The sequence below is a fragment of the Ammospiza caudacuta genome, chromosome 19 (genome assembly GCF_027887145.1).
Source record: "Ammospiza caudacuta isolate bAmmCau1 chromosome 19, bAmmCau1.pri, whole genome shotgun sequence".
Classification (NCBI taxonomy): domain Eukaryota; kingdom Metazoa; phylum Chordata; class Aves; order Passeriformes; family Passerellidae; genus Ammospiza; species Ammospiza caudacuta.
Genome location: NC_080611.1, coordinates 11703699 through 11726933, shown reverse-complemented (window position 1 = coordinate 11726933; position 23235 = coordinate 11703699). Strand labels below are relative to the sequence as shown.

Sequence of the window (23235 nt, the reverse complement as noted above, 5' to 3'; positions counted from 1 at the left end):
TTAAAATCACAATTAAAATCTCACTCTGTGGGGCACAAATCTCTCTGGGGGTGCAAGGAAAATAAAAATCCCCCAGGATAAAATAAATCCCCCCCCAAGTCTGACTATGGCTGGAAGAGGCAAAAAATCTCCCAGCCCACACTGGTTATTAAAATCTCAATTAAAATCTCATTTTGTGGGGCACAAACCCCTCTGAGAGTGCAGGGGGTGTAAGGAAAATAAAAACTCCCAAGGATAAAATAAAAATCCCCCCAGGATAAAATAAAGCCCCCCCAGAAAATCCCCCTCAAGTTTTGGCTGTGGCTGGAACAGGCAAATCTCCCGGCACACATTGGTTATTAAAATCTCAATTAAAATCTCACTTTGTGGGGCACAAACCCCTCTGAGAGTGCAGGGGGTGTGAGGAAAATAAAATAAAACTCAGAAAATCCCCCTCGAGGTCTGGCTGTGGCTGGAACAGGCAAATTTCCTCCCAGCACAAGCTGGGAGTGATCTCCACCCTGACTGGTTTTGCTGGGCTCAGATTCTCTGCTTGGGGCAATTATTCCCAATAATTCCCATTTTATTCCATTGCAAAAATGAATTTTGCTGGTTGTGCTTGGGGTTTTTCCAGGATTCCTGGCGGGCAGGAGTTGGTGACAGTGACAGGAACCTCCTGGTGCTGCAGGGATGGGGTTGGTTTGCTTTTGTTTGGTTTTCTTGTTTGTTTTTTTTTTCTGGCCAGAGAAGGGAAAACATTGCTGTGCTTTTGTTTTGGTGTGGCTGAGGTTACAAAAGCCTGGTTTGGGTGTCAGTGATGGTCCCTGATGTTCCCTGTGCCCCTTTTTTTCAGGGGATGTGATCCCAAATCCCTGCTTTCCCTAAAAGGATACATTTTTTAAAATCTAAAAAATTACCTATTTTGTATCAAAAAGGGTCCCTGTTTTCAGGGATGTGATCCCAAATCCTTGCTTTCCCGAAAAGGATACTTTTATTTTTTTTTAATATAAAAGAATACCCATTTTTATAAAAAAGGTTCCCTTTTTTCCAGGGAGATGTGATCCCAATTCCCTGCTTTCCCTAAAATCATTATGTGTTTTTAAAACCTAAAAGAATACCCATTTTATATCAAAAAGGATCCAATTTTTCAGGGGGATGTGATCCCAAATCCCTGCTTTCTCTAAAAGGATTATTATTATTATTATTTTTTAAATCTAAAAGAATACCCATTTTGTATCAAAAAGAATCCCTTTGTTCAGGGGGATGTGATCCCAAATCCTTGCTTTGCCTAAAAGGATACTAATAAAAAAAAAAAATAGAATAGCCATTTTATATCAAAAACAATCCAGTTTTTGAGGGGGGTGTGATCCCAAATCCTTGCTTTCCCTAAAAAGATAACTTTTTTTAAAATCTAAAAGAATACCCATTTATATCAAAAAGGATCCCTTTTTCAGGGAGATGTGATCCCAAATCCCTGCTTTCCCTAAAAGGATACATTTTTTAAAAAACTAAAACAATACCCATTTAATACCAAAAGCAATCCCTTTTTGGAGCGGGATGTGATCCCAAACCCTTGCTTTCCCTAAAAGGATTATTATTATGTTTTTTTAAATCTAAAAGAATGCCTATTTTATATCAAAAAGGATCCCCTTTTCCCCATATAAAGGATCCCTTTTTCCCATATAAATGACATTTTTTTCCCATATAAAGGATCCCTTTTTTTCCTATGTAAGGAACATATTTTTTCCCATATACAGGACATATTTTTTCCCACATGAAGGACACCTTTTTCCCACACAAAGGACACCTCTTTTCCTACATAAATTATATTTTTCCCCCTCATTTTCTTCTCCACCAGGCTCAGGCCAGCCCCAGACTCCACTCCAGCAGCACTGGGAGCTCCCACATCCCAAAATTGTTTTTCCTCCAAGTTCTTCCTGTCCAAGCCTCTCCCTTTCTGCACTAATCAACCCCCGTGGTTATTCCAGCAGACACTAATTACTGCCACCGACTAATTAATGCCATTGCCTTTCCTGCTCTCCCCGCAGTGATGGGAAGGCACTGACACCAATTAAAGGCTCCTGCAGGCTCGGGGCTGGCATGACTCAGAGCAGCCTGGGCTGGCATCGTCCTGAGCTCTCCTCAAGGGCACCAGGACTGGCACAGATTGTCCCCAACCCCAGGGAGGGCACCAGGATTGGCACAAAGTGTCCCCAACCCCAGGGAGGGCACCAGGATTGGCACAAAGTGTCCCCAACCCCAGGGAGGGCACCAGGACGGGCACAGATTGTCCCCAACCCCAGGGAGGGCACCAGGACGGGCACAGATTGTCCCCAACCCCAGGGAGGGCACCAGGATTGGCACAAAGTGTCCCCAACCCCAGGGAGGGCACCAGGACTGGCACAGATTGTCCCCAACCCCAGGGAGGGCACCAGGATTGGCACAAAGTGTCCCCAGCCCAATAAAGGGCACCAAATCCAGCTGAGCTTCCCAAATCCAGCTGGGATTCCTGAAAGTCACCAAGATTGTCACAAATTGTCCCAAATTGTCCCCAACCCCAGGGAGGGCACCTGAGCTTCCCCAAATCCAGCTGGGATTCCTGGAGGTCACCAAGATTGGCACAAATTGTCCCCAACCCCAGGGAGGGCACCAAATCCAGCTGAGCTTCCCCAATCCAGCTGGGATTGCTGGATCTGTGCAGTTTTGGGGGGTGTGAAAAATGTGTTTTTTATTATTGGCTTTTTGCAAATATTCAGATGATTATTATATGTGTTATGTTAGAAAGTTATGCTGTGTGAGGTTTTATTCTAATTTCAGAAAGGGAAATCTCCTTTTTCCCTTTCCTGGCTCTCATCTCCACGCTTTGCTGGAAATTTCCTCTATCTCTCCTGTCTCTCAGCATCCAGGATTTGCTGGAAATCTCCTTTTCCCCCCTGCCTCTCCCAGTCTGAGGGATTGGGTCCCAGCCCCTCAGGCTGGGTCGGTGGAGGTGAGAGCTCCCAGCTGAACTAATGCAGATCTGTCATTGGTATTAATGGCCCTGCTCAGACTCGTTATGCAAATGAGGGGAGAGGAGCTGATTGGGTTATTCATCTTTAACCTTTGTTTGGGTCCCTGTGACCCCTCTAGGGAGCTCCTGTTGCTGCTGTGCCTCGGGGTGATGGTTTGTGCTGCTGGCCTGGGCACCAGGGCTGCACCCTCACTGCTCCTGGGGGGCGCCTGGGGGATCCCACATGGATATCCACACCTGGGGGATCCCACATGGATATCCACACCTGGGGGATCCCACATGGATATCCACACCTGGGGGTGCTCCTGAGGTGATCCCACCTGGACTTTCCTCCCTGGGGGTGCTCCTGGGGGTGATTCCAGGTGATCCCACCTGGCTATGACTCCCTGTGGATGATCCTGGGGGGGATTCCAGGTGGACATCCCTACCTGGGGGTGTTCCTGGGGTGATCCCAGGTGATCCCACCTGGACATTCCTCCTTGGGGGTGATTCCAGGTGGACATCACTCCCTGGGGGTGATTTCAGGTGATCCCACCTGGATATGACTCCCTGTGGATGATCCTGGGGGTGATTCCAGGTGGACATCCCTCCCTGGGGGTGATTTCAGGTGATCCCACCTGCACATCCCTCTCTGGCAGTGCTCCTGGGGTGATCCCACCTGCACATCCCTCCCTGCTGGTGCTCCTGGGGTGATCCCAGGTGATCCCACCTGCACATCCCTCCATAGGCGTGATCCTGGCAGTGATTCCAACTGGACATTCCTCCCTGTGGATGCTCCTGGGGGTGATCCCACCTGGATATCACTCCCTGGGGGTGATCCCAGGGGATCCCACCCGCACATCCCTCCCTGTGGATGCTCCCAGGGGTGATTCCAGGTGGACATCCCTCCCTGGGGGTGTTTTCAGCCTGGCTGTGGGGTGTGCTTTGAGGTTTTAGGGTGTGCTTTGAGGCTTTGGAGTGTGCTTTGAGGTTTTGGGCTGACTTTGGGGTGGTTTTGTGGTGTGTGGAGGGACTGGGATGGGATTCCCCAGGAGCTGTGGCTGCCCCACCCCTGGAACTGTCCCAGGCCGGGTTGGACGGGGCCCGGAGCACCCTGAGCAGTGAAACGTGTCCCTGCCGTGGCAGGGGGTGGCACTGGGTGGACTTTCAGGTCCCTCTCCAGCCTGGAGCAGTGGTGGGAGCTGCTGTGGCCCATGCCCATCAGTCCCAGCCCATCCCGAAGCCCTGGGCACGGGGCTGGGGCAGCTCTGGGCTGTGCTGACCTGTCTGTGTTGCCTTGCAGGGGTTCCCTGGCGCTCCCCACGCCGCCCTGGCCCTGAGCTGCGAGCACAGAGCCCCGAAGGAGAAGCAGGAGCAGAGCCCTGGCTGGGATCTCGGGAGCAGCAGCAGCAGCGAGCTGGCCATCAGGATAGGTAGAGCTGGGCTGCAGCCAGGCAAGCATCCTGTCATATCCCAGCCCCGAGGGCACAGAGCCCCTGCTGCCCTTTCCTTTCCTTTCCTTTCCTTTCCTTTCCTTTCCTTTCCTTTCCTTTCCTTTCCTTTCCTTTCCTTTCCTTTCCTTTCCTTTCCTTTCCTTTCCTTTCCTTTCCTTTCCTTTCCTTTCCTTTCCTTTCCTTTCCTTTCCTTTCCTTTCCTTCTTCCTTTCCTTCTTCCTTTCCTTCTTCCTTTCCTTCTTCCTTTCCTTCTTCCTTTCTCCTTCTTCCTTTCTCCTTCTTCCTTTCTCCTTCTTCCTTTCTCCTTCTTCCTTTCTCCTTCTTCCTTTCTCCTTCTTCCTTTCTCCTTCTTCCTTTCTCCTTCTTCCTTTCTCCTTCTTCCTTTCTCCTTCTTCTTTCTTTTCCTCCCCTTTCTCATTTCCTTTCTCCTTTTCCTTTCCTCTCCTTTTCCTGTCTCCTTTTCCTTTTCTTTCCTTTCCCTTTCCTTTCTCCCTTTCCTTTCTCCTTTCCTCTCCTTCCCCTCTTGCACTGTCTGCCCCATGAATTATTTATTTCCCAGGATCTCTCTGTGCTGTGCTGCAGGAGTGAAACCCTGGGGTTGTTTCCATTTCTGTCACTCCTGGGGTTGTTTCCATTTCTGTCCCTGTGGCCCCCCCCCAGCCCAGCTGTCCCCCCTCATTCCAGAGAGTGGAACACGCAGCTCTTTGCTCCTTAATCAGATTTAAGGAAGGAATGAAATGAATTTGGGTGCCTCTTTGGGCTTCCCCAGGGGTGGGTGCTGGGGACAGCTCCCCTGAGACAGCACAAGTGGCTCTTCCTCCCCTCAACAGCTCTCCAGGAGACACAAATGCAATTGAGCCAATTAATTTTATTTCTCCTTAATTATTTGCTCAAGATTGTGCTTTAAAGCATCACGGGTGCAACTGGGAGCAGATTGATTTGCAGAAATTGTTTTTTTTTTTTTTCCTTTTGCAAGGAGTTGCTCTGCTCCCCTCTTAAATCAGCCTCCTTTATTTACCCACATTGCTTAATTACACATTTTCTAAAAATGCTGCAAATGCTCGGGGTTTCAGCAGCAGCCTGGCTTTTTCCAGAGGGATGGGAGGGTTTTTCCTGCTCCATGCAGGGATGGGAGGATTTTTCCTGAGCTTTGCATCCTCTGAGTCCTTGGGAGGCAGCTGCAGGGGGTTTGGTGTTTTTGGCAGGTGGAAACTTCCCATCTCAGGCACAATTTAATTTTATTTGGAAGGCAAAGCAGAAGTGCTCAGCCCTGCAGCTCTCAGAAGCTCGAGGTTTTTATGTTTTCATCTCCTTTTAGTTATTGCAGACAATAACAGTGCAAATGGTTTTGGGAATAGAAAATTTCCATTAGGCTTTGTTGCTTTTTTTCCCCCTCTCTCGGGAGAAATGGTGTTAAGGACAATACATTAATTCTTTTATTGTCTTTTCCTTTTTTTCCCCTTTCTTTCTGGTGAAATAAACTGGGTATTTTCACAAAACACCCCCAGCTTTCCAGGAAAGCTGCTTTCCCCAGGGCTGGCTATTGCAGGCCTGGCTCTGGGGAGGCTCTGGGAACATAATGGGTGTTTTCAAAGTCTAATGGGTACTAAGTGGAATATTTCAGGCTTAATCACTGTTGAATCATTGACCCTTCCTTCATATTTACATCTTTTTAAATCGCTAAAGCTGTGAAAACAAAGGAAAATCCCCAAAGCAGCAGCTGCCTTGTGCTGTCTGGGGAGGGATGGGGTGGAGAGCAGGGATGGGAAATGGGAAATGTGGGAGCTGGGATGGGAAATGTGAGAGTTAAGAAGGGAAATGTGGGAGCTGGGATGAAAATTTGAGAGCTGGAATGGGAAATGTGGGAGCTGGGATGGAAATGAGGGAGTCAGGATGGGAAATGTGGGAGCTGGGATGGGAAATGTGAGAGTTAAGAAGGGAAATGTGGGAGCTGGGATTGAAATTTGAGAGCTGGAATGGGAGATGTGGAGCTGGGATGGAAATGTGAGAGTTAAGAAGGGAAATGTGGGAGCTGGGATGGAAATGAGGGAGTCAGGATGGGAAATGTGAGAGTTAAGAAGGGAAATGTGGGAGCTGGGATGGGAAATGTGAGAGGTAAGAAGGGAAATGTGGGAGTTGAGATTGGAAATGTGGGAGCCAGGAAGGGAAATAGGGGAGCTGGGATGGGAAATGTGGCAGCTGGGATGGAAATCTGGGAGCCAGGGTGGAAATGTGATAACTGAAAGGGAAATGTGGGAGCTAGATGGGTTACAGGGCTGCCAACTTTCCTGATGGATCTCTGGTATCTCAGGTAAATTTTTAGTTTTCCTGTAAGGTTCAGCTCCTAAATCCATTTGGATTCATAAATTTATGGATGGAATCATAAATTTAATTGAAAGTGAAGTAAAATTTCAGCCCTTCATCCCAAATCCTTTGGCTTTCCATCACCTGTGTTTGCTGGGCTCTGCTCCAGCCCCTCTCCAGCCTGTCCTGAATAGAAAAAAGATTTTTTTGAGAGTTACTAAAAGCTGCCCGTGCCATGAGGCTGCCTGGATTAAGGTGTGTGCATCCCCGGGAAATGCAGAATGAGTGGATTTGCCCTGAATTGCACTGAAAACTCTGTCTAGACCGGTTGATGAGTGGGATAATCACCAGGCTTTAATTACTGCAAGGGAGAGAGAATCCAGCCTTGTCTCTGAGAGCTCTGGGTAGGCAAAGGCTGTGCTGGGATGGAGCTCTGGGGTTGCTCCCAGGTGGGGATGGAACCCTCTGGTGTGCTGGTGTTCACAGGGGTCCCGGGACGAGGGAAGAGATGAGAATCTTGACTCCATGTTTCAGAAGGCTGATTTATTATTTTATGATATATATTATATGAAACGAATAGAGTATATACTAAGTCTATACTAAAAAAATAGAAGAAAGGATTTTATCAGAAGGAGGAAAGGAAAGGAAAGGAAAGGAAAGGAAAGGAAAGGAAAGGAAAGGAAAGGAAAGGAAAGGAAAGGAAAGGAAAGGAAAGGAAAGGAAAGGAAAGGAAAGGAAAGGAAAGGAAAGGAAAGGAAAGGAAAGGAAAGGAAAGGAAAGAATCTTGTGCCTCTCAGAGTCCAAGCCAGCTGACTGTGATTAATTAAAAACAACCAACATGGACCAATCCCAGATGCACCTGTTGCATCCCACAGCAGCAGATAATCATTGTTTTTCTATTCCTCTGAGGCTTCCCAGCGTCTCAGGAGAAAAATCCTGAGATTTTTCATAAAATGTGGCAAAAGGATTTTTCGTAAAATGTGTCTGTGACACTCTGGGGTGCCAGGAGTGCCCTGGCTGCTCCTGGACCCCCTGGGCATCCCATGCTGCTGCCCTTCCCAGGTGCTGGATGCAGAGGAAATGCCAGGGCAGGGTCAGGCAGGGCTGCAGGCCGGGCCTGACCCCGCTGCTGTGTTCTGGGGCAGTTCCCAGAAAGGATTTCCAGGCAGCAGAGCCCCAGGAAACCCGAGCTGTGCCTCAGGGCAGCTGCCTATGGAACAGCTCCTGCTGCTGATTCACGGCCCAGCCCCGGGGCTGAGGGGGAGATGCTGCTCCCAACCCTGCTCTGCTCCCCTGCAGCTGGCAGGGCACAGCAGGGTGGGTAAAACCCCAAATCCCCCCTTGGTGCCCAGGCAGGAGCAGCCTCAGGGCCCAGGGAGGGGAGGGAAGGGCAGCAGGGATTGCTCAGCTCCAAAGGAATGGATGAGGAACAGCAGGAGAAGCATCAACTGTGCTGGTCAGCACCAGCCCAGGGCCAGGGATGGGAGTTTGGATCCTGGAGAGGGATTATACAGGAGCCTGGAGGGGCAGGACAGGGAGGAACAGCTCCAGACTGATGGGGAGTGGGATGGCATTGATGTGCAGGAGAAATCCTTCCTTGGGAGGGTGAAATCCTTCCCTGTGAGGGCAAAATCTGTCTCTGTGAGGGCAAAATCCATCCCTGGAAGGGCAAAATTCTTCCCTGGAAAGGCAAAATCCATCCCTTGAAGGGTGAAATCCATCACTGGGAGGGCAAAATCCTTCTCTGGGAAGGTGAAATCCATTCCTGGAAGGGCAAAATCCATCCCTGACAGGGTGAAATCCTTCCCTGGGAGGACAAAATCCTTCCCTCTGAAGGCAAAATCCACCCATGGGAGGCCAAAATCTGTCCCTGGAAGGCTGAAATCCTTTCCTGAGAGAGCAAAATCCATCCCTGGGAGGACAAAATCCATCCCTGGGAAGGCAAAATCCTTCCTTGGGAGGATGAAATCCTTCTCTGTGAGGGCAAAATCTGTTGCTGTGGGGACAAAATTTGTCCCTTGGAAGGTGAAAACCCTTCCCTGAGAGGGCAAAATCCTTCTCTTGGAAGGTAAAATCCATCCCTAGGAGGGCAAAATCTGTCCCTGTGAGGGCAAAATCCTTCACTTGGAGCACAAAATCCATCCATGGGAGGACAAAATCCATCAGTGGGAAGGCAAAATCCATCCCTGTGAGGACGAAATCCATCCATGGGAGGACAAAATCCATTCCTGTGAGGGCAAACCCCAACCCTAGAAGGGTGAAATCCTTCCCTTGGAAGGCAAAATCCATCCCTGTGAGTCTGGGGAGGGGCTGGGATGGAATTCCCAGCTTGCAGCACCCTGGGCTGGTGTGAGGTGTTGATGCCCTGGATCATTTCTAATTTCCCTGGTGCCCGTGGTGCCTCTGGCTGCAGCAGTGTGTGAAATCACTGCTGGCACAGCCAGGCCCTGCTGGAATGACTCACTTGGTGTTTGCTGGGCAGTGATTTAGGAGCTGCTGCCCTGGCATCCCTGCCTGGCTGCTCAGGAGCGGCTCCAGATGGATTTCAGTGCTGCAGAAACCTCCCTGTGCTGGCAGCAGCCTCTGTGAGAAATGAAATTTGGTTAAACTCGTTACTCAAACGAGCTGGGAGCTCTGGGGGACCTGCACACAAACCTCATCACGTAGAAATTATGTTTTTTTTTTTCTCTTTAAATTGGAGCTGCTGCATCACATCTGAGGCCCAGGTGGGGATTTGGGCCCCTTGCAGCAGCATCACCCCTTCCTAAGCTCATTCTTTGCTATTTTTTCCTTATTTTTCCCCTCCAAAGGAAGTTTCATGCACCAGGGCTCATTCTTTGCTTTTTTTTTCCTTTTTTTTCCCCTTCAAAGGAGGTTTCCATGCACCAGGGCTGCCCCAGGGGCTGCACAGGAGGGGAGGCAGAAGCTGCTCATGCAAAATTTGCTTTTCTCAGTGAGCTGGGGAGATAGAGAGGAGACCAAAAACCCTTGGGAACCAGCACAGAGAGAGGGCAGGAGCTGAATTTTGGGCTTGGCACAGATGCTGGAGGCAGCACATCAGTGGGGCTTCTCCTTAGAGCCAAAAAAATTCCATTCTTCCCTGTTTCTTTTAAAAAAGAAGGGAAACCCTGAGGGAAACCCTGCCCAGCTCTCTCAGCCTGTGGATTTTCTCCTCCTTCCCTGAGCAGAAGCAGAGGCTGTGAGGGAGAAATGATGGATCCAAACCCTGGGGATTGATTGGGGTCATTCAGCCAGAGCCTCATGAGTGCATCCAAAAGGTTCATTAAGCCCTTGTAGCTTATATAACATGAAACTCCTGCTTAAAAAGGAGTTAAAAATGAGTTAAAAAGGGGCTGTTGCCCAGTTTTTAACCATCCCAGCCCCTTCCTGAAGTGTTTCAAATGTTTATTGAGCATCCCTGGCAGCCTGGGCTCCTGCTTCGCTTTTATAGCCTGGGCTTTTTCCATCTGCAGGATCTTGGGATCCTTTTCCCCCCTGCAGGATCTGGGATCCTTTTTCCATCTGTAGGAATTGGGATCATTTTTCCATTTGCAGGAGCAGAGATCCCTTTTGCATCTGCAGGATCTGGGATCCTTTTCTCTCTCCTACAAGATCTGGGATCCCTTTCCCTCCTGCAGGATCTGGGACCCTTTTCCCTCCTGCAGGATCTGGGATCCTTTTCCCCCCTGCAGAAGTTTGGGATCCTTTTCCCTCCTGCATGATTTTGGAATCCTTTTCCCCCCTGCAGGATCTGGAATCCTTTTCCCCCCTGCAGGATCTGGGATCCCTTTCCCTCCTGCAGGATCTGGGATCCTTTCCCCCCCTGCAGAAGTTTGGGATCCCTTTCCCCCACTGCAGGATCTGGGATCCTTTCCCCCCCTGCAGAAGTTTGGGATCCCTTTCCCCCCTGCAGGATCTGGGATCCCTTTCCCTCCTGCAGGATCTGGGATCCCTTTCCCTCCTGCAGGATCTGTGATCCTTTTCCATCTGCAGGATCTGGGATCCTTTTCCCCCCTGCAGGATCTGAGATATTTTTTCCATCTGCAGGATCTGGGATCCTTTCCCCCCCTGCAGAAGTTTGGGATCCTTTCCCCCCCTGCAGGATCTGGGATCCTTTTCCCCCTGCAGGAGCAGCTTTCCCCTCCCTGAGTGGCCGCTCTGCTGACATCTGTGCTGTGCTTTCCATTCCCACCCTTTATTCTCCTGGCAGCTCTGGGTGTCCTGAGCCCGTTGTGCACGGCCAGGCGTCCCCTGTGTGCCCCAGCCCGTGGGATATGGCACAGGATGCTGGAATACGCCTCTGCCCTAAAGCCAATGGTTCAGTTCCTCCCCCTCCACAGGAAGCTCTCCCAGATACAGATATTGATTGCTGAGCTAAAAGCCGTGTTTGGATCATGATCGCCCTTTAAATCGCTGGGGCTGGGGGTTTGCGCCATAATTGCTGTTTAATTCAGTGGGGCTGGTGGGGTTGGAGTCTAATTGTTCTTTAATTCAGTGGGGCTCATGGATTTGTGCTAAACTGCTCTTTAAATCAGTGGGGCTGGAGGGTTCACTTTAATTATGCTTTAATTTAATGGGGTTGGGGGGTTTTATTTTGATTTTTTTTTAATTTAGATTTTTGTTTTGATTTTTCCATTATTGTTATTTTTCCTGTTATTTTTTTCCTGTTATTTTTTTCCTGTTATTTTTTCCTGTTATTTTTTTCCTGTTATTTTTTCTCTTATTTTTTTCCTCTTATTTTTTTCCTCTTATTTTTTTCCTCTTATTTTTTTCCTCTTATTTTTTTCCTCTTATTTTTTTCCTCTTATTTTTTCCTCTTATTTTTTTCCTCTTATTTTTTTCCTCTTATTTTTCCTTTTAATTTTCCTATTATTTTTCCTATTATTTTCCTTTTAATTTTCCTGTTACTTTTCCTATAATTTTTCCTGTTATTTTTCATTTTATTTTTTCTTTTACTTTTCCTTTCATTTTTTTTATTTCCCCTGTTATTTTCCCTGTCATTTTTATTTTACTCGTTTTTTACTTTTTGCTTTTATTTTTATTTTTACTTTTGATTTATTTCGATTTCGATTTTCCACGCCCTGCTGCTTTTTCTCATCTCTAACTGTTTGCCAGCTCCAAGCCAAGCCCCTTATCTCTGAACCCGCGTTATCTGCAGGGCCCAGAGCCGAGCAGACCCTGCCCATCTGGGGCTGCTGCAGCAGCTCCGGGCTCACCCCAGCCCCAATTCCACCCTCCTGGGTGATGCTCAGCGATAAAACCCCAACCCCAGAGGGGCAGCAGAGCTGGGATTTCTCCCCTTCAAAGGCTGCCGTGGATGTGTGGCAGCAGATGGTGTGAGCTGCCTGAAAGTCGGCCTGAATTGCCAATTAAGTGTAATTAAAACGGGGCTTATTTATTTGTTTGGCTGCCAAGGGGGCGGCGTTACTTCCCTTTGAACCAGGGGCTGGGCTCTGGTGCTACCCTGCTCCCAGGGGCTGGGAATTCAGATTTACCCTGGAAATGTTGTGGGGCTTTTCTCAGAAAGAATGGAGAGGATTACAGGGCATGCTGGGATTTTAAATCCATCCTGGAAATGGTTCTGGGGCTTTTCCCCAGCCAGGGATTTCAAATTTATCCTGGTTCTGGGGCATTTTCCAGTTAGAATGACAGGAGGTGCTGGGATTTCAAATATATCCTGGAAATGTTGTGGGGCTTTTTCCAGCCAGGATGGAAGGGATTACAGGAGGTGCTGGGATTTTAAATCCATCCTGGAAATGGTTTGGGGCTTTTCCCAGCCAGGGATTTCAGATTTATCCTGGTTCTGGGTTTCTTTCCAGCAGAATAGAAAGGATTACAGGAGGTGCTGGGGTTTTAAATCCATCCTGGAAATGGTTTGGGGTTTTTCCCAGCCAGAATGGAGGAGATTACAGGAGGTGCTGGGATTTCAAATCCATCCTGGAAATGGTTGTGGGGCTTTTCCCAGCCAGAATCCCTCTCTGGGGTGGGAAGGGGGGCAGTCCCATCCCAGGAAGAGGCAATTTGGAGGGTTATTTTAGTTTTATTTGAAATGGGGCTGGAAAAGGGAAAAGTCCCCTGCCCACAGCTGTGGGTTGGAACTGGATGAACTTAAAGATCTCCTCCAGCCCATGCCATGATTCCATCCCTTCCCAGGTGGATCTCAGCACTTCCCTGGGCACTGAGGCGGCTCAGGGCTGTTGGCTGTGCCCTGGGTGCCCAACCCCTGCAGGATCTCCATCCTTTCCTGCTCCCTGTCAGTGTTTCCCTGCAGTGGGGCTGTCGCATGCCCTGAGCAGGGAGCAGAGGAGCAGCAGGAGCAGCCTGGGGTGCAGAGTGGGAGATTTTTTCCACGGAAAGGCACTTTTGGAGGGATCCTTTATGGGAACACACAGGGAAATGGAACGAGGAGGATTCTGTTCCGTGTGTGCTCCCAGCAGCTGAGTCATGCCTGCATTCCCACCTCAGGCTCAGGAACATCCGTTGGGATTCTGAGGAGGGGAAAAAACCCAATTCCTTCTGCCACAGACCCCAGGCATGGCTCAGATCCATGCTTTATATGGAATGGATTCTGGAATGGGTGCTGGGATGGTGGCAGGAACATTTGGGAATGGCAGGAGAAGGCTCAGGGGCAGCAGCACCCACCCCATCCCCAGCTCCAGCCTTATCTTCCCAGCCTGGTGCTGTGTGGTTCCTCCAGGGGCCTCGTGCTCTGGTTATTCCTGGAGAACAGGAATAAAATCCAATGTTTGTCCCTCCACAGGGAGCTGCCATTGATTTTGTGAGTCCAAGGGCTGAGAACAAAGGAGCACTGTATTTATTTTCCTCAGAAATCGATTCCTTGTTTTATTTCCCCAGCTCTGAGAGGGGCCCCTTGTCCCAGCTGCGTGCCAGCCCCAGAGTGGGAAGTTGGGATGAGGGTGGCAAATCCAGCTGTGCCTCTCCAGATGTGGATTTATCCTAGAGATAAATGGGAGCTGCTGAGCAGCAAATGCAGCCTGAGACTGGAGGAATTCCTTCTAGGAATCGTGTGCAGGGAGAAGGAGCTTTAAACTGCCAGGGGGCAGGGTTGGGTGGGATATTGGGAAGGGAGGATGGAAAAGAATTCCCAGAGATTAAATCCATGAATGGGGAGAAATGCTGGGCAGGGGGCACAGCTGGAGGGGGGGCTGCAGGTGTTCCTGGGGGTGCTGAGATGGTGGCAGGAACATTTAGGAGTGGCAGGAATGTTTGGGAATGGCAGGAGAAGGCTCTGGGGCTGCTCAAGGGGAGCAGCACCTGCCCCATCCCCAGCTCCATCCTTATCACCCCAGCCTGGTGCTGTGTGGTTCCTTCAGGGGAACCACCTTTTATTTTTATTTTACTTTTTTTTTTTTACTTTTATTTTTATAATAAGTAACAACACCACCAGGGAAGGGCATGGGGAAGGTGAGATAAGGTGGCAATAAATGGATTAAATCCATCAATGGGGAGAAATGGTGGGCAGGGGGCACAGCTGGGGGGATGCAGGCATTCCTGGGGGTGCTGGGATGGTGGCAGGAACGTTTGGGAATGGCAGGAACATTTGGGAATGGCAGGAACATTTAGGAATGGCAGGAACATTTGGGAGTGGCAGGAACATTTAGGAATGGCAGGAACATTTAGGAATGGCAGGAACATTTGGGAGTGGCAGGAACATTTAGGAATGGCAGGAACATTTAGGAATGGCAGGAGCATTTGGGAGTGGCAGGAGCATTTGGGAGTGGCAGGAACGTTTGGGAATGGCAGGAGAAGGCTCTGGGGCTGCTCAGGGGGAGCAGCACCCATCCCATCCCATCCCCATCCTTATCACCCCAGCCTGGTGCTGCGTGGTTCCTTAGCAGCCCCTGATAAATCCCACTCTCCTTTTCAAGTGCTTTGGAGTGGTTTTTCCTGCCTTCCCTCAGAGCCTCTCCGTGTCTGATCCCTCTCCCATCAGAGGCTGCTCCCTGCCAAGGCTGGGAGATGTGAGCCGAGGAAATGAGCTGATTAAATTAACTGGGATGTGTAAAATTTCTGCCTCAGATGATTCAGCCGAGCCCTTCATCTGCTGGGAGCTCTTTGAGGAGCTCTGGGAGGGGAGCAGGAGCTCGTTTGCTCGCAGGACCTGGTGCATGTAATGACACCGAGCGTGCTGCTGCTGCTCCTGGCCCTGAATTAATCCTCAAACAGGGAGCTGGCAGGTCAGGGAGGCTCTGGGAATTAGCTCTGTGTGCTGCCAGCAGCACCTCGGCTGGGCCACGTGTTGGCACCACGTGCTGTGTCACCCCTGGTGTTATTTGGAATTTTTTATTTTGATTTTCCTTTATTTTTATTTTCCCTGTTATTTTTTTCCCTGTTATTTTTTCCCTGTTATTTTTTTTCCCTGGGTGATGTTTGGGGTGGGATTTGGGGGTCAAGCTCTGAGTGATGTTTTGAGGAGCAATTTGGGTGTTGAGCTCTGGTTGATGTTTGAGAAGGGGTTTGGGGGTTGAGCTCTGGGTGATTTTTTTTTGTGCTGGGATTTGGAAATTGTCCTCCAAGTGACATTCAGGAGGAATTTGGGCGTTGGGCTCTGGGTGATGTTTGAGGAGGAATTTGGGGGTTGAGCTCTCAGTGATGTTTGAGGTGGGATTTGGGGATCAAACTCTGAGTGATGTTTTGAGGAGGAATTTGGGTGTTGAACTCTGGCTGAGGTTTGAGGAGGAATTTGGGGGTCAAGCTCTGGGTGATGTTTGGAGTGGGATTTAGGGGTCAAACTCTCAGTGATTTTTCTGTGGTGGGATTTGGGTGTTGTCCTCCAAGTGACATTTAGGAGGAATTTGAGTCTTGTGCTTTGGGTGATGTTTGGGCTGGCATTTGGGGGTCAAACTCTTATATTTGAGGTGAGATTTGGGTGTTGAGCTCTCAGTGATTTTTTTGTGGTGGGATTTGCTCCAGGTGCTATTCATGAGGAATTTGTGTGTTGAGCTCCCTGTGTTTGGTGACTGGGACCCCAGTTTGGGGCAGGAGGGAGCTTTTGGGGCCAGTGTTGGTTCTCCAGCACCCTGCAGGCTCCAGCCAGACCCCAGAATAATCCATGGGAACAAGGGCAGTCAGTTCTGCTGAAGGGTACATCCTTTTCTGGGAGCTCCTGTGCTGCCCCAAACAAACCCTGACTCTTTGTTTATATTCCTCTAAAAGCCTCAGCACAGGCAGGCACCTCTTTGATCTGCCAAAAATGTTGGAAAGTGATTTTTTTCCGTGTTGGGTCTGCAGTCACACCCTGCACAGGGGGGTCCTGGTGTCCCATTCCCACTGAATGCCAGGGCTCTGGAGCATGGGAAGCCTGTGCTCTTCTGCTCAAGCACCCTGAGCCTTCCTAGCAGTAAATAAAAGCTATTTTTAAAAAGAAATCCTTATTTTGACCATAGTTGGGCAGCTCCACGGAGCCTCTTTTGCAGCATTTTTGTTGTCTGAGTGCAACCTTCCCAAGGATTTGGTTTGGGGGCTCATTCCCAGCTTTTCCCTGGTTTGTAGCTTTGGTGGGATCCCACCTGCCGGAGGTGTGGAGTTCCCAGGATTTCACCTGCTTGGAAGAGCCTGTGGGACGCAGCTCTCCCTGTACCTACAAGACATGCTGTGCTTAATTACTGGCACTAATTAAAACCTCTTCTGGAGGTGGCAGATAAGAGCAGCAGCAGCGCAGTTTCCTGTGTGGCAGCAGATGCTCCCTAACACCCATCTGCTCCTCGCCTTCCCAGCCCCTTCTGTGCTCCCTGGAATTCCTCCTGCAGTGGGGAAAGGACGGGGAAAACAAGGATGGGGAGCTTTGGAGGAGGAGATGGCAGCAGGGAAAGGATTTGGCTGCCCAGGGGCACTTGGAGAGCAGTGGCACTGATGGGTTCAGCCCCAGGAGATGCCAGAATTCCTTGGGAAAAAGGCTTTAAAAATAGAGAAAGTTAAGGGAAGATATGGCTGGAATCCTTGGAAAAAAAGGATTTAAAGCAGGGAAAGTTAAGGGAAGACAAGGATGGAGTCCTTGGAAAAAAAACCCTTAAAAACCAGGGGAAGGAATGATGGAGTCTTTGGGAAAAGCCTTTAAAAACCAGGAAAAGCTGAGGGATAACAGGGCTGGAATCTTTGGAAAAAACCTTTAAAACAAGAAAAGCTGAGGGAAGGCAGGAGTGGAATCTTTGGAAAAAGCCTTTACAAAACAGGAAAGGCAGAGGGAAGACAAGGGTGGAATCATTGGAAAAAGCCTTTACAAAACAGGAAAGGCAGAGGGAAGACAAGGGTGGAATCACTGGAAAAAAAACTTTAAAACAGGGAAAGCTGAGGGGAAGCAGGGGTGTAATTCTTGAATAAAAGCCTTTAAAAACCAGGAAAAACTAAGGGGAGATATGGCTGGAATCCTTGAAAAAAAGGACTCTGAACTCCAGGGCTTAGGAGAGGTTAAAGCCAGGCCTAAATGTGAGGAGAAGGGCTCTGGGGCTTAGGAGAGGTTAAAGCCAGGCCTAAATGTGAGGAGAAGGGCTCTGGGGCCTAGGAGAGGTTAAAGCCAGGCCTAAATGTGAGGAGAAGGACTCTGGAGCAGGTGTGGAGAACCAGAGAGCTCCATGGATGTGGGTTTGGGAGCTGAGGCAGTGCAGGAGCTCAGAGTCAACAGAGCCTCGGTGTGTTTGTGCACCAAAGCTGAGCTCAGGGCTAATGCAAACAGTTTTCATTAAGGAATAATCAAAAATAAAAAGCCATTTCACATGCTGATAAGGAGGCAGTTGATTTTTTTTCACTTCAGCAGCAGTTTAAGCCACGCTCAAAGCCATTTATCTTTTCTCCAGCGCTGGCTGCAGAGGATATGAAAAATGCAGCAGGCTGCTGGTATGTAATTAAACTTTTGGCAGAATCTTTGCCCCGCAGCTTTACTGAGAAATTCAATAATGACAAATCGAGTGGAATATCTAAAGGACTTTTTGTGAACAAGATTTAAAATAATGTCTGTGGCACGGGGAGTTGTTTGCCACCTAATTGTCTTGGCACGGCTGCGGGAGCAGCCTGTCTGTGGTGTCAGCTCTTCCTCACAGCCCGGCCCTTGTTCTGCTCTTATCTCCCCTCCAATTTGCCATTGAGGCTTTGCTGACTGCCAGCCAAGCCCGTGCTTATCCCTAATGAGTGTTTTGTTCCCCCAGCCCCGTTTCCAGCTGGGAATGCTCCTGCCTGTCCCGAGCTGGCAGCGGTGCCGTGGCTGCTCTGTAATTATCCTTTCCTTTTTATCCTCTGTGCCAGCAGCACTTGGAGCCCATCCCTTGAGCCGGCTCTGTGTGTCACTGAAAACGATGCCGGGATTGTCTCCCTGCTTTTGGTGTTGCTGCCTTTATCCCTGGCTAATCCAGGGATCATTTACAGGAGAGGAGATTTTGTGTTCAAACTGGCCCACCAAGCCCTCCTCAGCACTTCCCCTGGAAAAGCTGCACCAATTCTTTTCCATTCCCACAGGTTTTCCCTGTTTTCCTCACCCCTGTGGCATCTCCCCCATCCTTTGTTGCTACTGGCATGGTGGGGTTCAGATCTCCTCGGAAAAGGCAATTCTTTATTATTATTTATTATTATATTATTATTATTTATTATTATTAGTAGTAATATTATTATTCCCCCTAATAGGACCATGCAGACGAATTAAAAATAATATATAAAATAATCATTAATGAGGTATCTGATAGAACTGAGGAGGTGGCAGTGAAGTGACAGAGCTGGGCTGGGCTTTTGTTTTTTTTGGTTGGTTTAAAGCTGAAAGAGAGGAGGTTTAGGTGGGATATTGGGAAGGAATTCCTGCCTGGCAGGATGGGGAGGATGGAGAAGAATTCCCAGAGAAGCTGTGGCTGCCCCTGCATCCCTGGAATTGTCCAAGGCCAGGCTGGAGCAGCCTGGGACAGTAGGAGGTGTCCCTGTGGCACTGGATGGGCTTTGAGGTCCCTTCCCACCCAAATAATTCCATAATTATGGGCACTGCTCCCCTGGGCACTTCCATCTCTGCTTAAACCTATGGGCTCTAATGTTTTTATTAATTTATTTTAAAATTAATTTAATTAATGTGCAAGGAGAGTTTTTGAGCTGAAGGCACCTTTGGAATGAAAGGAGCAGCAGGTGACTTTGTGTGGTGGGAATGGCCGGAGGAGAGAATGAGAGGAATTGTGGAGAGCCAGAACTGAGCTGCTCATCCTGTCCCCATGGCAGGGGCGACACTGGGTGGGCTTTGAGGTCCCTTCCCCCAAACCATTCCAGAATTCCATGAAAATTTGGTGTTTTATGGAACACTTGGAGCTTTCTGGGGTTTTGTCACTTGCAGGGAACTCCTTGCCTGCCCCGAATCCCTTTATCCCCTCCCTGGAATCCCTTTGGTGCCTGAGGGGGATTCCTGCTCTTTCAATGCCCAATTTCATTTACCAGCAAACCTAAAGTTTATTTGTAAAATCAAGTATAATTTTCCATTTATCAATCCGTGGAATCCTTCCCATTGTTCCTTTTATCTCCCAGTGCTGGTTTTATCAATGTTTGTAAAGACAAATCTGCCATTCCTCTGGCTGCAGCCCCATTCCAGGCTGCAGCCCCACAGGGCTGTGGTGACCCCATAACCATTTTCTGGGGGTCAGCCTGGACAGGGATGAGCTGTTTGTGGGGACAGGGGATGTGTGCTGTGAAAAACGCCAATTGCTTGTTTTTCAAATTTTAAAAGTTTTATAGTAATAAAATGGTTATAAAAATAGCAATACAATTAGAGTAATAATAATGTGGACAAATTGAATTAGGACAATATGAGACAATAAAGACAAAGAGTTATGGACAGTCCAGATACCTTTTTCTGGGCAAAGTAAGTCCGAAAAAGGTTAACAGAGGATTAACCCTTAAAAGCAACAGCCTGTTGCATATTCATACAGCTCATACATGACGCACAAATTCCATTCAAACACAGGATTCTGTCTGGGCAGTGTCAGCTTCTTCCTCATAATCCTAAATCATAATTCTAAATCTTCAGGGCTGAGGACACAGGAAGAAGTTAATTTCTTCTGATAAGAGAGCAATAAATTCTCTTTCTCTGAGAGATTCAGGTGTCTTGGGGCTGCTATCTCAGTCCTTTCTTTAAAAAAAGTATCCTACATAGCATCGTTTCTATTTTAACATTTTTTATAACCTAAAACTATATTTACCACAGGACTTGAGAGAATTAATGCAGCATCACTTTCTAACACAACACGTATAACATTCACTTGAATATTTGCAAAAAGCCAATCACAAAAGAGGCATTTTTCACACGTGCCAAGCAATTCCATGCCCCCGGCGCCGTGCCAGGAGCAGGGATTGCATCCCGAGGTGGCACCGCCTTGGCTGCCCCTGTGCCAGGGCTGCCAGCATTCCCACAGAGCCTTGGCCAGCCTGGCATCTGTTTGTCCTTGTCGTGCTTCAAGCTCAATATTTATCCTTGTCCCCACGGGCTGAGGCTCTGCCACCGAACGTCACAGCCCGGGGGTGGCCTTTGGGGACAGCGTGGCCGTGACAAGGACAATATTTGCCTGGGCAGCAGCATCTTGCTGTGTTTGCAGAGGGGTGGTGGCAGTGGCTCTGTGCTGGGGCCAGCCAGGGGTGTGCTGCTGTCACCTGTGACACCAGGGAATGCACCTGCTGCTGCCCGGGGGAGGTGTGGCTCTCACCTGCTTTGTGGCACCAAAACCCCCCCCCCAATTCCCCAAAATTCCCCCAAAAATCCCCCCAAAAATCCCTCCCAAATCCCCCCAAAATCCTTTAAAAATTCAAAAAACATTCCCCCCAAAATCCCCCAAAATTTCCCAAAAAACCCCCCCAAATTCCCCCAAAAATTTCCCCCCAAAATTCCCCCCCAAAATTCCCTAAAAATTCCCCAAAAATCCCCCCCCAAAATTTCCCCCAAATGCCCCCAAAATCCCCCAGAATTCCCCCCAAAATCCAGGGGCTGTGGCCCCAGCTGTGCCAGGGGAGGCTCAGGCTGGAATTTCCTCCTGGGAAAGGTGGGCAGGTGATGGAAGGGGCTGCTCACGGAGGTGTCACCACCCCTGGGGGTGGCCAAGGAACCTCCCAGAGCTCTGGGGACGAGGTGGGGACCGGTCAGGGGTTGGACTCGATGGTCCTGGAGGGCTTTTCCAAGGAGGGTGGTTCTGTGAGAACACCTCCAGGTCTGGCTTTGTGAGAGCGCCTTTAGTTCTTGCTTTGTGAGAACATCTTCACCTCTTGCTGTGTGAGAGCACCTTCAGTTCTTGTTTTGTGAAACACCTCCAGTTCTTGCTTTGTGAGAACACCTTCAGCTCTTGATTTATGAAAACACCTTTCGTTCCTGCTTTGTGAGAGCACCTCCAGTTCTTGCTTTATAAGAACACCTTCAGTTTTTGCTTTGTGAAAACACCTTCAGTTCTTGCTCTGTGAGAACACCTTCAGCTCTTGATTTATGAAAACACTTCCAGTTCTTGATTTATGAGAACATCTTCAGTTCTTGCTAGATAAGAACATCTCCAGTTCTTGTTTTGTGAGAGCACCTTCAGTTCTTGCTTTATGAACACACCTTCAGTTCTTCAGTTCTTTATGAGAACACCTTCAGCTCTTTCTTTTTAGAGCACCTTCAGTTGTTGCTGTGTGAGAACACCTCCAGTTCTTGATTTATGAAAACACCCTCAGTTCTTGTTTTATGAGAACACCTCCAGTTCTTGATTTATGAAAACACCCTCAGTTCTTGTTTTATGAGAACACCTCCAGTTCTTGCTTCTGTTCTTGCTGTGCTCCCTGTATTGCTGTTTTGGGCAGCCTGCAGCTGCCTGGTTTTGTGTCACAGCTCAGTGTTGGTGACACCTCTGCCTTCCCAAGGTGACATCCCTGCATTTGCAGCATCCCCGTGGTGCTCAGGTCCTTGATTGGCTCTGGGGTCACACACTGGGATGGGTGATGTGCCAGGGCAGCTCTGGCATCCCACCAGAATAATTTCAGACACCTCCCAGACAAAAAACCTTGGAGCAGGAGGGAGAATTTGATAATTCCAGAGGGGAAGAATGGAGAATTGCAGTGTCTGAGTGTCAGATCCTGGATTGGGAGCTGTGGCTGGGGGAGCTGAGCCCATTTCTTGCCCTGGGTGTGGGGAACCCCCTGCTCTGATTGGTTTTATTCCTTTTCTTTCCTTTTTCCTTCTGGAAGGGAAGCAAGAGCTGCCCAGCTGTGCCCACCTTGGCTGACCCTGATGTTCTCTATCCCCACCTTGGCTGACCCTGAAATTTCCTGTCCCTTCCTTGGCTGACCTTGATATTTTCTGTCCCCTCCCTGGCTGACCCTGGTGTTTTTTGTCCCCACCTTGGCTGACCCTGATATTTTCTATGCCTACCTTGGCTGACCTCAGTGTTTCCTGTCCCCACCTTGGCTGACCCTGATATTTTCTGTCCCCACCTTGGCTGACCCCGGTGTCTTTTGCCTCCTCCCTGGCTAACCCCAGTGTTTTCTATGCCCACCTTGGCTGACCCCGATGTTCTCTATCCCCTCCCTGGCTGACCCTGATATTTTCTGTCCCCTCCCTGGCTGACCCTGCTGTTCTCTGTCCCCAGACAAGGCTGAGAACGGGGAGCCCTACCAGAGGAGGAGAGGAGCGGGGTCCCCCTTGCCCGAGAGCCCCCCGGCATTCCCAGCAGCCCAGGACGGAGCCCCCCTGGCCAGGAGCAGCAGCTGGAGGAGGATTTTGCTGATGATCCTGGCCATCACCATCCACAACATCCCGGGTGAGCCCATCCCTGCTCACATCCCGCTCCTCCCTGGCACCCCTGGCAGATGGCACGGGCTGAGTGGGCGCCTTTGGCCGGGATTTCTGTGCCACATTTGGTGGGGCTGAGCCACGTGAGGCCTTGGCAGCAGCAGAACTCGTGGGGAGGGGGCTGGGGGGGGCCTGGAGCAGCTGCAGCCTGCCTGGTGCCAGCCCAGCGTGGGTGGGAGCTGGAGCTCCCTGCGAGGGTGGGGAGGGTGGCAAACCCTGCTCCCTTTAGCTTCTCTGTGATCAGAATCTGCAGAGATGGGGAGGGGTGACAAACCCTGCTCCCTTTTAGCCTCTCAATTTCTGCAGGAGAGTCTGCAGAGATTCTTTATTTCCCCAGAAAAGGGTGAATTGGGAAGGTGACAAACCCTGCTCCCTTTTAGCCTCTCTGTGATCAGAATCTGCAGGAGAATCTGCAGAGATTTCTTTATTTCCTGAGGTAAGGGTGGATTGGGAAGGTGACAAACCCTGCAAACCCTGCTCCCTTTTAGCCTCTGTCTGTGTGATCAGTCTCTGCAGTTGGGGTTTATTTCCCCAGGCAAAAGTGGATTGGGAGAGGTGACAAACCCTGCTCCCTTTTAGCCTCTCTTAGTTTCTGCAGGAGAATCTGCTTTTGGGGTTTATTTCCTGAGGCAAGGGTGGATTGGGAAAAATGACAAACCCTGCTCCTCTCTCTCTGTGATCAGTCTCTGCAGGAGAATCTGCTTTTGGGGTTTATTTCCCAA

General features: G+C 49.3%; 1 protein-coding gene across 1 annotated transcript in view; it reads left to right on the top strand.

Annotated features, from left to right (window-relative positions):
* The window catches only part of SLC39A11 (solute carrier family 39 member 11), a 63728-nt gene that overhangs the window by 15775 nt on the left and 24718 nt on the right, over positions 1-23235 (top strand). The window contains exons 5-6 of the mRNA XM_058817534.1: positions 4272-4422; positions 22311-22481. Of these exons, the coding sequence (XP_058673517.1) occupies positions 4272-4422; positions 22311-22481 (322 nt within the window). The remainder of the gene's footprint in view (positions 1-4271; positions 4423-22310; positions 22482-23235) is intronic.